Here is a 16,724-nt window from a genome sequence, read left to right on the forward strand (position 1 = left end):
TAATCAACATATGTAAGATGCAAAATTCAGAGCTTTAAATTGCGACAACATAACAAGATTTTATCCTACTTGATACTTCTAATACTAAAAATCTCAAAAAGTGATACAATTTCTACCAAATAGCAAATTGTAAAGGTCAAAGTATAAAAATTATAATATTTAAGGAGGAAATGTCATAAGAGCAATTTTTTTTTGAATTCCTGAAATTAAAAAAAAAAGCGGAATTCTAAATTCGTTCAAAACTGTGCAAGTTTTATAAATAACAAATGAATTGGAAAATAAGTAAAGGTAATATATCCTTGGCTAACAAATGTTGGCTTTTTAAAATGCGATATTACATCAAGTGTTATGCAAAATTATATATGAATCAAGGCTTAACCCAAAAATGAATTTTACCATCATTAACATCTTTATATAGGAAATCTTGTGATAAAATATATCTAGCTTGAACTTGATTCAGATTTATTTCATAATAGCAATAATCATAATAATAATAAAATCAATTTTGATTGACAGTTTTACCAAAGGCAAGAACAAATTTGAGTTAACATATATTGTAATGATTAACCAAAGATGAGTACACAGTGTAACTTAAAGTAGATTCAATAAATCAAAATTATGCTTAAACTGATTTTTCAAAGAACTTCTAATAAACAAAGGAAGTATAACCAGGAATGCAAAGCTTCCATTTGTTGACTAGCTTTGTAAGCTCCTCTGCAGAACTAAATTTCGCATATAAAGATGCGAATAAGGAAATATTCATCGTGACATTATTATGTACTCTCCTGTGCCGAAATAAATTTCGTACATAAATATGCAATTACTGACTACTTTATTTGAACTTTGGTGGACAGTTTGTCTCATTGGCATCATACCACATCTCATTATTTTTATACATGAGGAAATGTTCATCATAGCATAATATTGTTCCTCTGTGATACTTTTGTAAAAAGCAAAACCCTGTTAACAAAATCAATCCAATAATCAATGACATATTTAACTGCTGTATGTTTGTTCAAGTATACATGTTAAAAATTCCTTTTGTCAAGAAGTTTTAATACATGAAATGAAGTTACTGTTGAGAACGAATATAATTTATTTTATATTTAGAATAGTAAAAAAATAAAGATTGGCAATCAAAACCCTTTTACGAAAAAGGACTATAAAAAAGTCTGGTTAATAAATGATTTATTACAAAATTTGAGAAATTATTTTAAATTAAGAGTATATCTCCCTCGTGCGGAGCTCTGATTCCTTGTCCCAGAGTTCTCAAAATCTTTTTGCCCTGGTGGTCCTTGAAGAATATCTGCTGGTCCTCACTATCACTTATACTGCAGGCTACAAAACATGTGTCGGTCTTTGTAAAATTTTAGTGGTCAAAACCTTCAGACCATCACTTTTGGAGACCTCTATTGTCCGGCTTTGTGTATACTTTTTGGCCTCTTTGGTTTTATCAGCGCTTCATTTTTTTTTTAATAAGTTTTGGATTTTCAAATATTCTGGTTTCGAGCATCACTGAAGAATGCCTTTCTGGTGCAGTAAAATTGGTACCGTTAATGTTATTAATTAATAATGATGGACATTTAATGGACTAGGTAGAATTTCAAAATATTTATAATATTGATACTAGTACACAATTTTAATCTACCAGAGTGTTTTTGTAACAGTTAAATCAAATGTTATCAGATTTTTAAGCTTTATGTGCCAATTATACCAGTTACTATTAAAGTATTCTTATATATGCAAAAGTATCAAAGACACGTCAACGTTCTAAAGAAAACCAAATATAACATCACAAGAAAAATGGTCCTCAATAATAAATAGACATAACATAATCTGACATGAAGTGTAAAGAATGCCATTTTACATTTTAACTAAAATTCAAAAGAACAGTAGCTCCAATGCAGGCCAGATTTGAGACAAGTTAATGTGATGTTCTTTTTTTTCTACTTCAGGTAACTGTTTTCACAGAATTGTAATGGCAATTATCAATATTTGTTTATTGCTCAGTGTTATCATACATGTCGCAAGACAATATGAAATACATTGTCCGGTTGAGCGTTGCAAATGTACGAATCTTTACGCCGTCTGCTCTGGTAAAAATTTAACTTACATTCCACGTTTTCCGAGAAACGTTAAAAAGATTACTTTTCTTAACGGAAATATTGGAACACTATCCAAGGAAAGGACTAAAAACCTGACTTTCAATTTTATCCTCAAGCTTAATTTTACGAACAACACCATAGTTCGTCTAGCACCTGATACATTTTCTAATTTCACAACAATAATGTCATTGACTATCTCATCGGAACCATCATTACTAGCAACAGATGTAATGAATGCATTGAACCACATGAAAACAGCACATTTGAAGTCACTCACTCTAACACGCAACGAATGGTCATTTCTTCCAAACAACATGTTTACGGCATTCAAAGCCAATTATATTCGAAAGATTAACCTCAACAGTAATAATCTTCAACTGTTAAATTTCTCGTGGTTTTCAAATATGTCTCACCTGCAAAATCTGAGGGTAAGTTTTAATAAAATTTCAACAATTATGCCAGAAAGTATTTCTAGCCTGAGAAAACTTTCTCTGAACGGCAATGAAATAACAAAATTTCAAAAGTTTTGTATAAATCATGGTAACAGTGCATTTCCAAATTTACGATATTTATCCCTAAGCAATAATAAACTTGGAAATGTTGGACAATTTCGATGTTTCCCGAGGCTAAAAATATTGAAAATAAGACACAATTTGATCGGTCGTATTCATAATAATACTTTTACTGATTTAAAAGAATTGACTAATCTAAGTCTTCAATCTGTAGGAAAACAGTTAAAAAAAGTTGAAGATGGAGCTTTCAATATACCATCTTTACAAATGTTATCACTCCGAGATTGTCATTTCCATTTTAAAAGTCTATCAGCGTCGGAGCAAATTAATATGCTATCAAGCTGCAATAATTTAGAATACCTTGATCTTGGCGGGAATATCTTGAATTCAACAATGTTGCCTAGGATAATATCATCATTAAATCAGTTAAGATATCTTAATTTGGAAAATACTAGGCTTGTCTATTTGCCTGACAACGTATTTCCAGAACTACCTGCTTATCTTGAAAATGAATCGAATATATGGATGGGACAGAGATGCGTTTGCTCATGTGACGTCTTTACAATAATTAGATCCACGCCATAATTTGATAAAGATAGTAAACGAATCATCTTTTCCAACTGAGTTACTTGCAAATTTAAAAAAGATAAGTTTAGCAACAAATCAATTCGCTGGTACTTGTGAACAGATATGGTTTGTCAGTTGGTTACGGCGAACAAACATAACACTTTTAGAATACCCAAAAAGTTATTATTGTACTACACCAGACAATTATTTTGGCATTTTGTTGAAAGATTACAAACCTTCCGTTTTGTCGTGCAATCCAATCTTTTTGATTGTGATTTCAATTTCTGCATTAGTTTGTCTGTTTATATCGACAATAATCATTTTTCTGAAATGTAATACAAATATTAAGAATTTGTTATACCTTCTAAAAGTTAAACAGTTTAGGCGACAGGGTTATCTTCCTATTGTGAATAGCGATGATTATGAATATCACGCTTTTGTTGTTTATTGTGATGAAAACCGAATATGGGTTCATGACGACTTCGTCAAAAAACTTGAAAATGAGGAGGGATTTAAGTTTTGTATTTATCACAGAGACTTTGATGTAGAAGAATCTGTCAGTGGAAACGTTGATAAATACCTTAAAAAGTCATGGAAGGTTGTTGTTATAATATCAAATGCATTTGCTAAAAGCGAATGGTGTCAATGGGAAGTCGATATAATTCAGGAGAGAAGACGGTGACAAGGCAGAGATGCACTTCTCTTAGTAATGCTTGAAAATATCACCTCGAAAAACATGACAAGTCCTCTGCGTACTTTATTAGACAGTACCCCGCATCTGAGGTACAAAAAAGGAATTGGTGAAAACTTATTTTGGACCACAGTAATTGAAGATCTTCGAAAAGCCGTTGGACAACCACCGATTTCTGAATTATAGATATAAGTTGTTATTGATCTGTTGGTCAGTTTCAATATGTGCCAATGTCTGTGTGGCGTTGATTTATTTTTCAATTAAGCTTACCTCATGTACTACTTGCGTTGTGTCCAAGTAATGGGAACTTTTATTTTTTTATCAACTTCCATATATAATCATTCTGTAATTATAACTTATACAGTTTTTGTTTCTACATTTTTAATAATTACTGAATAAAAAAGTATTTCTTATTATATATAATGCCTTCACATTTTACCATAAGATATGCTTCATGTGAATTATACTACTACCTTGTTTTCTTTCTTTTTTTCATTTTGGTTTCCTTGTATAATTGTTTATTTTTTTTATTATCATAAGTCATGTAAGATGTGTGTTAAAAGAAGAGAACGATATAAGGGGAGCAACAAAAACCAAAAATCGAAAAACACAAAATATCAAATTCACGAAAGGAAAAACTACAGTCCACGAAACACTTCGCAGAAATGTAAAGAATTTTCAACATGAAAAACAAAGTTTACTGTTGGTATAATACTATGTTTGAAGAAAAGGAAATGTGACATCAAAGAAAAAAACAGAAATACAAAAAAACATCTAGAAAACATTTTCTTCAACAATAGACACGCGAGTATGTAATAAGCTTCAAAATGAAAATAACTCTTATTAGGTTCGTGCATCTGATGTACTCTTCTGGATTTACCTTCATCAGGAACGTGCAAACCTAAACATCAAAAGAAGCCTACGATGTATAAAACCTAAACATATAAAGAGCTATGTGACAAAAATGAACATAAAAACTCGCCAATTACATCTAAAGTCAACTTTGCCTGAGGGGGTTGGAACTTTTCCTGACAATTTCTTAATTTCTGAACGGATAATTTAAGAAAAGTTAGTTAAACAACATGTCAGTCAAATGAAATATATTGAGTCTAACATGTTTAAGGACTCATATCATAATGATCTACTAGTACATTCTGATGACATAAGTTCAACAGCTCCTTTCTTTGAACAACTGCAAAAAGGAAACTCGAAAATCAAAGCACACATACCAGAAATAGAGAATTAAAACAGATAAGCATTGATTTGACCAGAAGTATAAAGAGCTATATGCCAATTACTGTAAAAGATTGCATACTTTTAACCGTAAATCATATAATAATCATATTGATTTGAACAGTATCAACAGAGATTATAAGAATTATTGGCATAAGCTCAAACAAACGACAAGACGGATATATGTTGTTAAACCTAAAGAAGGACAATCCGAGAAAATTGTACTTATTATTTTGTGAAAAAAATTAGAGAAAATGTGATTTGAACATTACTAATATATCTTGAATATTTTAAAGAATTGATGTCAAGTGTGATTGATTGATTAGTGTTTAACGCCACTTTCAGCACTTTTGTGCTATTTCGTGTTGGTAAGTCATTTATTGGTTGAAGGCACCCGGAGTACCCAGAGAGAACCACCGAACCTAGGTTGGAAAACTGACAATCCTAGTCAATTAAGATAGGAGTTGAGTGCACCTGCCACGTGCGGAATTTGAACTCACATCCTCAGTGTTGACATGCTAATGATACAGTAGTTCGACTACTTAGACCACTAGTGTGCCATACTTATTAGCAATAACAGTCCTGAAGTGCTTCATAAGGACCGTGTTTTTAATTGTCAGACGCAGATATTACTGCTGATGAGATTTTAAAGTCTATTCACAAACTTAAAAGTGACAAGGTCCAGACTGCTTATGTAAGTAATCTCGGTTTGAATAATTTCTGGGATAATCAGTGGCTATTGAATGTAGACAGTTCATATTTACCTTAAAACAACTTGTGTTTGGTAAAGCTAAACAAGAGTTACATTTTATAATACTCTGCTTCAAAGTGTATACTATATAGATATGTGGTAACACATGTAGTTTTGTAATTATACTTGGTATACATAAATGTATTTCTGTACTTGTTTGCAAATGTATTACAATGATTCGTTTGTCTTCACATAACCTTTGTATTAAAGCTGGACGCTATGTTGGTACTAATAGGAATGAAAAAACAAACTGTATGTTTTGTGATTAAAGAGTGATACAGAATGCTTTTAATTTCATTCTACAATGTAGCAGATACACTGATTTGCGTAACAAAAATATTTTAAGAAATATTACTGTTTTAGGCCGTCAACTTTCAAATTAATAGAGTTATTGTCTGTTAAAAACACGAAACAACTTGGTAACTTAGGAAAATATATGCATTTATCTTTTAAATTAACAAACATTTTATTGTAAAGATATGTTGTAAGCATGAAACTTCTGACGTCTAATTTGCATTGTCATTTAAACATATTGTTGAATTTGTATTTCTAGTGTTCAAAATACTATGCTCTTATGAATTATGAAAGCATGTACTATTAATGGTTAATTTCAGAAAAGTTGACAATTATATCCTAAAGTGGCATTTGTTCTAATTATAGTAACAGGCGGCATTTAGAAGAAATTGTGTAAGAAAAAATCAAAAATGATTTAGGTCAAGCTTGTTTATGTAGATTTAGGAGTAAATAATATTTAAAAAGTAAACAGTAATAAAGGATTTAAACTGATAGCAATAGATTTGAAAATTGACCATATGACCTAAACACATAAATAGTATATACTCTGTAGTAGGTCTTTTTACTCCTGATGATACTTTGTCAACATCCTCTGCAATAACTGTCATTAGTACTGAAATAAAAGTTAAATTAAACTGTTAATGTGAAACTTAACCACTAATGTGTATATTCATATTTTCATAAATTGTGTAAACATGGTATAAAGGTGATACTATTTATTGGAAGTTTTTTTTAATGCCCATCTGTCGGCAATCAATTACCATATTCCATTTTCTGCTGCAGTTATTCCACTGGCCAGAGTGACTTTTCTGCTACATGATACATTGTACATTGGTGATTGAAAGCCTTTGTTATGAAATTGGACATGGCTTCTAAATGTGTATTTTTACTTATTGGGTAGCTTTCTCATTGACATGTAACCCACATTTCAGGCCATATATGTACATAATGTAAAAATGTATTGACATTACTTATTTGAAACCTCACACCAATAGTTATTTACTCTGTTTTTCTTGACTACCAGCGTCCCCTGCCGGACCAACTGTATGTGATGGACCAGGTGTTGGACTTCAAATATATATCATATTGTATTAATGTTTGATTAAGTATACTTTACTATGTACAGCCACCTAAACCATATGTAAAAGAATATACCTTATGCAGCCTTCAATAGGCCTTCCAAAAAAATGCACATTCCTTTCTAGAAAGTTTTAACAATTTCATTGTACCATGATGTTTTTCCATTTAGAATTTAGAAACTAGATTTTGAAAAAAAAAAAAATAAAAAAGTAATGCATATAAAAATGAATGATTAGCATTATGTTCAATCATTCACACAATATGACTGTCAGTTACTTACTCTATGAAACCAAAATGTCCATTCCTTTCACAATTAATTGGCTGCGGATCAGGTGAAATTCTAAAATTTTAACTAGAACTTTGTAACAAATATTACATAAACATGATAAAATCACAAAAATATCCAAATATTTTCAATTCAATATGTGGTCAATCCGTATATTGTTACCTAGAGCGCTACCATTAGTATAGTATAGTTAAGTGTATTTTTCGTTATTTTTATGTGTGTTATTTCTTATTTAAAGCCTAATACTATTTCACTCATATTTTGTAAAATCAATGAACACAGCTTTCATCAAATAAAATCAAACTAATATAATATTGAGATCAAGAAAAGTGTATTTAGTCATGTATTAAGTGTTAATAAAAGGTAATTGATCAATATTCATCTGCTAAATAGTTTTGATTATCTATCAATTATAACTTGAAGGAAAAATTAAAGTTATCAGTAAGTGACCACAATCGTCTCATAGAAAAGAGAATCAACAACAAATTCCTAAAGAAAACAGACTGTTCGTCTTGGAATTCCATAAATGGTAAACCTGGATTTAAACGTTATAATATACTTGTACTCCAATACTTTTAGGTCAGGAAAATATGAAGTTCCATTTATTAATCATGTGTTAATTACAACTTATTTCTTGAAAAATGTTTGGATATATGTAGGACTCGAAACTGCGACGGTACTCCTATCCGCGATGGTCACGCTGATGTGCGATGGTTTAACGCTGAAGTGCGTTTTTGATCACGCTGAAATGCGATGGACTTCATAATCTTTATTTTTTATATTCATATGTCAATGTAGAAGTAAATATTTTTGTCTGAAGTAGTTTTTCGGTTTTTTAAGTAAATCATATAACCTGTTTAATGTAAAACAGTCAAGGTACATATTCATTGCATTTCCCATTCTTAATGTAACGTTGTAGTGTACAAGTAAATAACTAAAACAAAAAAAGCAGTCGTTCATACAATCGACCACTATAGAAGCTACTTACAAAAGTAAATTTCCTTTAAAACCAGTTTTATTTGCAATGACTGAAAAGTTGTTTGAAATGCATATACTACTTGATAAGTCAGAACGAACCAAAATAAGCGAGACATCTATACGGCTGCTGTGAATAAGAACAAGAAATGATATAGATCACCCGGTAAATGATTTTTACTGCAATTGGAGAAATATTGAATGTTGGATATCTCTATACGAACTAATAAAAAAATCAAACTCTCATAATATTTGGACATCTGTAGATTTTAAACTAAAAATCACGTGTCTAATAGGCCATGGTACATCAGCGAAAGAACTATCGCACTTCGGTGCTGATCATATCATTTCAGCGTGACCATCGCACTTCAGCTTCCCCATCGCATTTCAGCGTCCCCATCGCACCTCCGAGTCTTACATATATACCACAGAAATATTTGTATATCAGATACTAGTACAACATATTAAAAGAATAAAATCTAACACCTTCAGCTATTTTATATATAATGTTTTAATATTTATATAATTTTGTTTATTTAGAATTTAGAAAATTATAAGCAGGGTAAGTCATTGCTATATCATTAAATTGACTATGCTTTATAATAACATCCATAAGGTTGGCCCCACTCACATCATGTATATGACTCTGGCAATTGGATAACTAAAATATTTCCCAGACTCAATCAAATACTAGTGATGAAAGCAAAAATGGAGGTTTTGAGCATATGAACTTGTTTTATGTGAAGGAAAAAGTCCCTGATTTCTTTCTTAGTGTCTGTGGTTTTGGCAACACATTGCAATTATTAGCTTGGACCAATACATAAGGGACTTGTAAGAAATTGTTTCACTTTTATTGCCCTTCCAAAACCACTTGAAAATGTTTTTTTTTTGTGGGCAGTTTTCTGTTCATTCATTGATCTACAATTTCACACCCTCTTAGAATTGCCTTTTGATTACTAGTAGTCCCAGTTAATTACTACCATGGAAACAACATTTTTTGGTTAATCAGATAAACCTTTTTTTACTGTAAAGGTTCAAATCCTTGTCGCTTGTTTCATGTGAGAAGGAGGCCTTTACAATCCCATGAACAAATCAGTTGCCTAGGACATGGATTACCATGTTGGGACAAACAGAGTATATTGTACAGTTGTACAAAAATGTAAGGCCAAACGCAATTGGTTAAACTGTAAATAATGTATGCATTTTACCTGTAAATATTCTCACTACATTATTTGAATTTCTTTATCAAACAAAAGCAAGAATTGTTGCCTTTTTTGATTTTGGAATGTAAATAGATACGAAATTGGTGGTAAATTTGTCAAACAATGTAAAAAAGATCAGATTTTAAAGAATGTTATCTCTATCTGCCGAATTTGTGGTATAATAGGCATTTCAAGACATATCAATATTGAAAATAGAAGAGGAAATCCATCCAAAACTGAGGAAATATGTATGAAATAGACTGATACAGAAATAAAAAAACCTCTGCACACAGCTGTGTGTAACCCTCATTTCCCATGTGTGTTACCATTGTAACCCAGATTCTCAATGTATGTAACCATTGTAACCATCATTCCCCATACATGTAACCATTATAACCATCCTTCCCGATTTATGTTACCATTGTAACCAACATTTCCCTTGCATATAACCATTTTAACCCAGATTCCCCATGTATGTAACCATTGTAACCTATATTTGCCATACATGTAAACATTGTAACCCCGATTCCCCATGTATGTAACCATTGTAACTAGGAATCCGCAATATAGTCTATCTTAATGTCAGGGAGTTTGGAAAATTAATACAGGTGCATGTACGTAACCAATGTAGCCAATGTAACCATTGCATCTATGGAGGTTACAAAACAAGATAACTTTTTCTGGTGCACATTTGTACCATATCTACTGTGTTTACATTCTTTGACAGGACATAAAGTCTATAGCAGAAATCCGACGCTAAGTTTTGGGTCAATAAAAATAACAGTGATTTAGTAAATATCACTGCAAAAGATTAAAACAACACGTTATAAATTTAATGCGTCCGAAGCGCGTTTCTGGATTTACCTTCATCAGGAACGCTCAAAGACGAATATTTGAAGGCCAAGGATGTATAATGACCGAAACAGTTGAAGGGCTATATGACCAAAAGAACCTAAAAATAGCCAAATCCATGCAAAAGTTGTTATCCTTATAAAAGTTATGATTAATCACAAAATTTTATACGAAAAATTATTATATACAATTATTTTTGGTTTAGAGGTGGCAAGAAAAAGTACGCGAAAAAAAGATATTGCAGATGTTATATTGAGTGTAGTGTTACGTAGTATAAAAGGGAACGGATATGATCTCTCCGCTGTAGATTGATGTGATCATACTAGTTTTGTAATTTGGAACTTGAACTTGAAAAAAGTACTTCGTATTCCTAGACTATGTACTTTTTACTCTATGAAAGATATAGATGATGAATTTTGTTTCTTCTTCCATAAAAATGTAAGCAACATTTACTTCTCTGAAATTGTTTCTCAAAATAGTGACTTAATGAGTTTCGCTAACAAAAAAAAACTACAATATTTATGAATTCAAGTTTTCAACAGGTACAACGTCTAGGTTCCTTTTTAAAAAAAGAGGAATAGGGACTCTTGATTAACTAATTGTTATTAGATTTGTTGTATATATGTTGTTATTTGTATTTTGCTTTTCACAAGCTGTATTTTTTATGCTTAACGACAATAACATAATTATTGTGTTAATAGTTCATTTTCCTATTACGAACTTTTTTTAATTTTAGATGTTTTGCAAAGGACAACAACACATACATTTGTAGGACAAAGACAATACACCATAGCCGTTCCACTTAAATAGTAAGGAATACATGCTGTCTTACCTACATGTATGTGTTGTTTAATTTTGGGAAAAAGTTCTAAAATTGAAAAGACGGTCAGTAATTTGAAGACACCTGTTGAATGTGATGTCAGTGTTGATTAAAAAATAAAGGTAATTATACATCAACGCCTTGATTCCATATTAAAAAGGTACTGTAAATTCAGAAACTAGTTTTTTTAAATAATGCAATCAATGCGACTGAAATAAATCGCAATAATAAGAATTCGCATTATGATATATGATAAACATATCTGTATTCAGATTGTCTTGAAATAATAAATGCGCGGAGTCACAGTTTCGATCTACGGCGGGGCTAATCCAAAGACTTGGAAATTGATGGTTGCTGTTCTCCGCTAATTTAGGAGAAAGAACAAAGACTGGTTGGCTCGGAGCCAAACTAATTTTCTGGATAGGGTGACATGTCTTTCTGTGAACTAGAACGTTACAATGTAAATGTCCACAGTTCACACAAAGTCTTCTACATTAGACAGGTGTCTTTGCAAAATGTCATGCTGTAAATCGCCACGAGTAAGTTAGTTGCGAGTATAATCTACATAAACTATCAAAGATCGTCAATAAACTCAAGATTCTCCAAATAACTAATAAGATTATAAAAAAAAAAATAGTCCGAAATAACCCTCGCCCAACAATACCTTTTAAATTGTATTCTAAATGATTATGGCGCCATTTATCTTTAATAGAGGCATGTGCTTTTGTTTTTCCAGGAAAACATTAGCTTTTAATTTAATAAAAATATTTTTTTTTATAAATATACAGGAACAAATCAAATATTTTTTTGAAAATGCAATATAGCCTATCAATTTGTTTGCCTCCTTTTCAAATCAAATAAAGTATTTGTTTCACTTCCGTCTAGAATTAATCCCAGCTCTCTAGAAGAAAGTATGTGTACAGGAGACTAGTACCACCTATTGCAATAATACAGGACGTAAATTAAACTATCAACCCTATAAAATGTTGGGCCATGATAATACTCTATTATATTATTAGTGTTCTACAGCTGTGTAAAAGTTTCACAAATATTCATTTAGATGTTTAGGGGGATTTCTGCTAACAAGACAGACAGACAAATAGACAGATAGAAAGGACTGACATGATGATTTGTATATACCCAACACTTTGTTTGTTGGGGGGGAAAAAACAACAAAAAAACTAGCAAAACAAAAACACATAAAAACACATAAAATAGAAAAAAAAAACACTTCCCGCTCTAGTACAGCCAAATTCATATGCAGCGGAATCATATTAGTTTAGTGCTCTCTGCAGATTTAAGCACTGGACATTAAGCAACCAACAATCAATCAATCAATCTGCAGATTTAAGAACCCTTGCAAAAACTTTCCGAATGTCTGTAGGTTAATTGCTGCAAGGCAATATTATGTTCGAATCCAAAATATCATCATTTTTAAGTGGAAATTCATTTTCCCGTTTTTAATCCCATTCGACCTAATTTTCAGACCATACCAACTTTTTAATTTCGTCTTGTCCTGAATACACATCAAATAACTTCAACTGGATTTGAGCAAACAATAATGAATCTATCAATCTATCAGACCAAAATTAAGTTACTTATATCAATCTTTTATGAACTAACATGATCACATCAGTTGTGGAAAATTGACATGTGCAATTCTGATAAGGTTATCCTGGTGATATTCATACAGCTGTTCCGTCCATGTCCCAATACACCTTATCGCTATTCCCGCTTGACCCGAGAATCTGTCCCGCTTGAACTTTTGACGTCATACAACAATCACTTTTCCATTGTGGCGTCAGATATTTTCTATTATGACGTCAAAATTTTACGGGAACTTTTGTGATGTCCAGTAAGGCGGACAAAAAAGCGATAAGGTGTATACAGAAAGAAAGCTGTAATGGCTTATATGCTGGATTACTTTTATAAATTTTGATTTGGATGGAGAGTTGTCTCATTGGCACTCATACCACATCTTCTTATATCTATTTGCTGGTGATACTTTAGCTAGCTCGCACTGCAAATGTCTTACGCTTTACCAAAATCTCGACGAATTTTCATGTACTTGATAATTTTGTATCATATTTTATTACTTCCGTAAGATACCATGAAAATGTTTGAAGAAATCCGTGTTGTGTAACGATTTTTACCACGACATTTATAGAGCCTTTCGTAATGATACTTTCGATAACAAGCACTGTTTGGTAGAACTGACAAATTAAAGAATAAGAAGAGTTCAACATGTTAAAATATTCCCTTAACTTATAAAAATACAATACACTGGTGATATTATATTCTACCACTGCATGAAGTTTGTCCAATTAAGAAATACATATAGTACTACGATTAAACAAACCTCACGCTGATTATAAACACAATCAACCGGTCAGGTAACGAATAAATTAGGTAAGAATTACAGAATGTCTTTATTTATTTCTTACAATTATCATCACGATAATTATTGTACTGTATACCAATAACTATCTGCACACATTCTTAATACTTTTATTGTTTTTTCGTCTATGTAGTTGGTTGTGCGATTTATACATTACATCAAGAGAAACCGCATGGGATTTATTAGATAAGATTTGCATAGACCATTTTCATTTTTAAATACTTTTATTTATTTTTAAATTGTAGGTCATTGCCACCAGACAGCTTGCAGAAACATGTCAATATTATATTGTTTGTTTACTATAATTATGTATGTAGGAGGCGACATCGGCTTTCCTTGTCCAAAACCGCTGTGTGAATGTGATGATATTAAAGCTATTTGCTCAGGCGAAAAACTTACATACATCCCACGTTTACCAGAAAAAATTGAAAGAGTAACTTTTACAAATGGTAATATTGGAATACTTTCGAAAGAACTAATAGAGAACCTTACTTTTAACCGACGTATAGGTAGAGTGAATTTCACAAGTAATGGTATCTTTGAAATTAAACCAGACACATTTTCGAACTTGACTCTTATTAAATCTTTGACTTTTGCATCAGAGTACTCACTAAGTGTAAATAATGTCAGGAACGCATTAATAGATATTTACAAAAGATCTAACAATCTGATAAAACTCACCCTTGTAGACAACGGTTGGTCCATTCTTCCAGATGATATGTTCAAATTCTTAAAAGCAAACAGAATTCGTAAAATCAGTCTCCGAAACAATAACATTAAAGTTTTGAATTTATCGTTGTTTTCAGATGTGAAAAAATTGATTAATTTGGATGTAACATTTAATCAAATAACACAAATCATACCTTGGATGATGTCAAACCTTAGGACTTTGTTATTAGGAAACAATGAAATAATTAACCTTCCAAAATTCTGTACAGAGTATGGAAATAAGAGTTCATTTCCTAATTTATTAAAACTTTCTTTTAACAATAATAAGATTTCGAATCTTGGGCAATTTCGATGTTTGTCTAGGCTTACAAGTCTGAACCTTAATAGCAATCTGATTGGAGTTATTCATTCTGATACTTTTACAGAATTAAAACAATTGACAAAACTCTACTTGATTGCAGTAGGGCGACCTTTGGTGACAGTAGAAGAAGAAGCTTTTAATATTCCGTCATTAAAGAAATTATCGTTGAAAGAGTGTCATTTTCAATTCAACAGACTTTCAACACTGAAACTAAGTAAAATATTTTCATCTTGTAAAAAGCTAGAAAGCTTAGATCTCGGAGAGAACTACATAAATTCGATTACTTTGACTCCGATGATATATCCATTGACAAAGTTGAAGACGTTAAACTTAGAGGCAACACGGCTTTCCAATTTGCCTGAGTACATCTTTTCAAACATGCAATACTTAAATACGCTCATTTTAAGGAAGAATATGATACGTAGTTGGGATGGTTCAAAAGTGTTTAGCAATATCACATCGTTAAAATATTTGGATTTGTTTAAAAACTTTATAAGCGTCATTGACGATACATCGTTTCCACCACCTTTACTGAAAAACTTAGAAAGGATAAATTTAGAAGACAATCAGTTTTCCTGTACTTGCAAACTAATGTGGTTTGTGAATTGGCTGCGGACGACAAATGTAACTGTTATTCAATATCCTTATCAATACTACTGTACCCAGCCAGCAGAATTAATTCATGTGTCACTAAAAGATTACAACCCTACCATTGAGTCGTGTACTCCTTGGAATCCACTGTTCACTATAGCGATTTCCATGTGTACTTTTGGATCCCTGGTTATAACAGCTGTTGGTATTTTCTTAAAATGTCACAGAAATATAAAGAATTATGTTTACCTTCTTAGAGTAAAACATCTCAAACGATATGGCTATCTGCCAATTGAAAATAATGATGATTATGAATACCATGCTTTCGTTGTTTATTGCGATGTAAATCGAATCTGGGTTCATAATGAATTCGTTAAAAGACTTGAAAACAAAGAAGGATTTAAGTTTTGCATTCACCATAGAGACTTCGTTGCTGGAGCCACAATCAGCGCAAATATAGACACATTCCTTAAGAAATCTTGGAAAGTTGTTGTCATAATGTCAAATGCGTTGGCTAAAAGTGAATGGTGTCAATGGGAAATTGACATCATTCAGGAAAGAAGACGTCGACAAGGCCGAGATGCGCTTGTATTAATTATGCTTGAAAACATAAACTCGAAACATATGACTAGTCCGTTGCGCACCTTGCTGGACAGTACGCCATGCATTCGTTTCAAGAAAGGAATTGGAGAGGATTTGTTCTGGAAAGCTGTTGTAGAAGGGCTCCGAAAATCTATCGGACAACCTCCAGTCTCTGTGTTATAAGGTTAATATTTGTTTACGCATAGTGATTTGGTACCTGCATATCAATACATATTTCAATAAAATTGATATATGGATATGGATTTACGCAAAGGAGAAAATAACCCAACACAAGCAATATTGATTTAGACGCTTAAACGCTTTATAGATTTTGAAATGAACCGATTTATTTTCCACAAAAATCAAATTAATTTTACTTTCTTTATAATGCTGCTAGATTTGTCAAATTTTCTTACAATGAACATAATGTTTATTTATATATTGGAAGTGGACAAGATCATTCGTTTCTAAGACTGTTTATGACGTCTTAAAACTCATTCCGTAGGATGTGCACTGATTGATACTTTAGTCTTGGTTAAGATAGATCGACTGTCGAAATTAAAATCGATAACAAATTTTGATAATTAACGAAAATGCATTTTATATCAGACTTTTTAAACAATATAATAAAAAAAGTATGGGTCACGGAGCTTTTTATCAAGCTACATGTTGTGCAAAAAATTCAGATATTTTATAGATTATAAATGGGAAACCCATTTTTTGTGATAAAAAGAAAACTAAACGATAGAATTGAA

The 16,724-nt window shown here is 31.6% G+C and overlaps 2 protein-coding genes across 2 annotated transcripts; both read left to right on the forward strand.

Annotated features, from left to right (window-relative positions):
* The first annotated feature begins 2,419 nt into the window (after positions 1-2,419).
* LOC127708362 (toll-like receptor 4) lies at positions 2,420-4,172 on the forward strand. The gene is made up of 2 exons (XM_052213213.1): positions 2,420-2,570; positions 3,478-4,172. Exons 1-2 carry the CDS (start codon positions 2,420-2,422, stop codon positions 3,864-3,866), a joined length of 540 nt encoding a protein of 179 aa, XP_052069173.1. The 3' UTR covers positions 3,867-4,172.
* Positions 4,173-15,387: 11,215 nt separating this feature from the next.
* Positions 15,388-16,152, forward strand: LOC127708363 (uncharacterized). The gene is made up of 2 exons (XM_052213214.1): positions 15,388-15,480; positions 15,943-16,152. The coding sequence occupies exons 1-2, from the start codon at positions 15,388-15,390 to the stop codon at positions 16,150-16,152; spliced, it is 303 nt and encodes a 100-aa protein (XP_052069174.1).
* The last annotated feature ends 572 nt before the right edge of the window (positions 16,153-16,724 follow it).

The sequence above is a fragment of the Mytilus californianus genome, unplaced genomic scaffold (genome assembly GCF_021869535.1).
Source record: "Mytilus californianus isolate M0D057914Y unplaced genomic scaffold, xbMytCali1.0.p SCAF_7, whole genome shotgun sequence".
Lineage (NCBI taxonomy): Eukaryota > Metazoa > Mollusca > Bivalvia > Mytilida > Mytilidae > Mytilus > Mytilus californianus.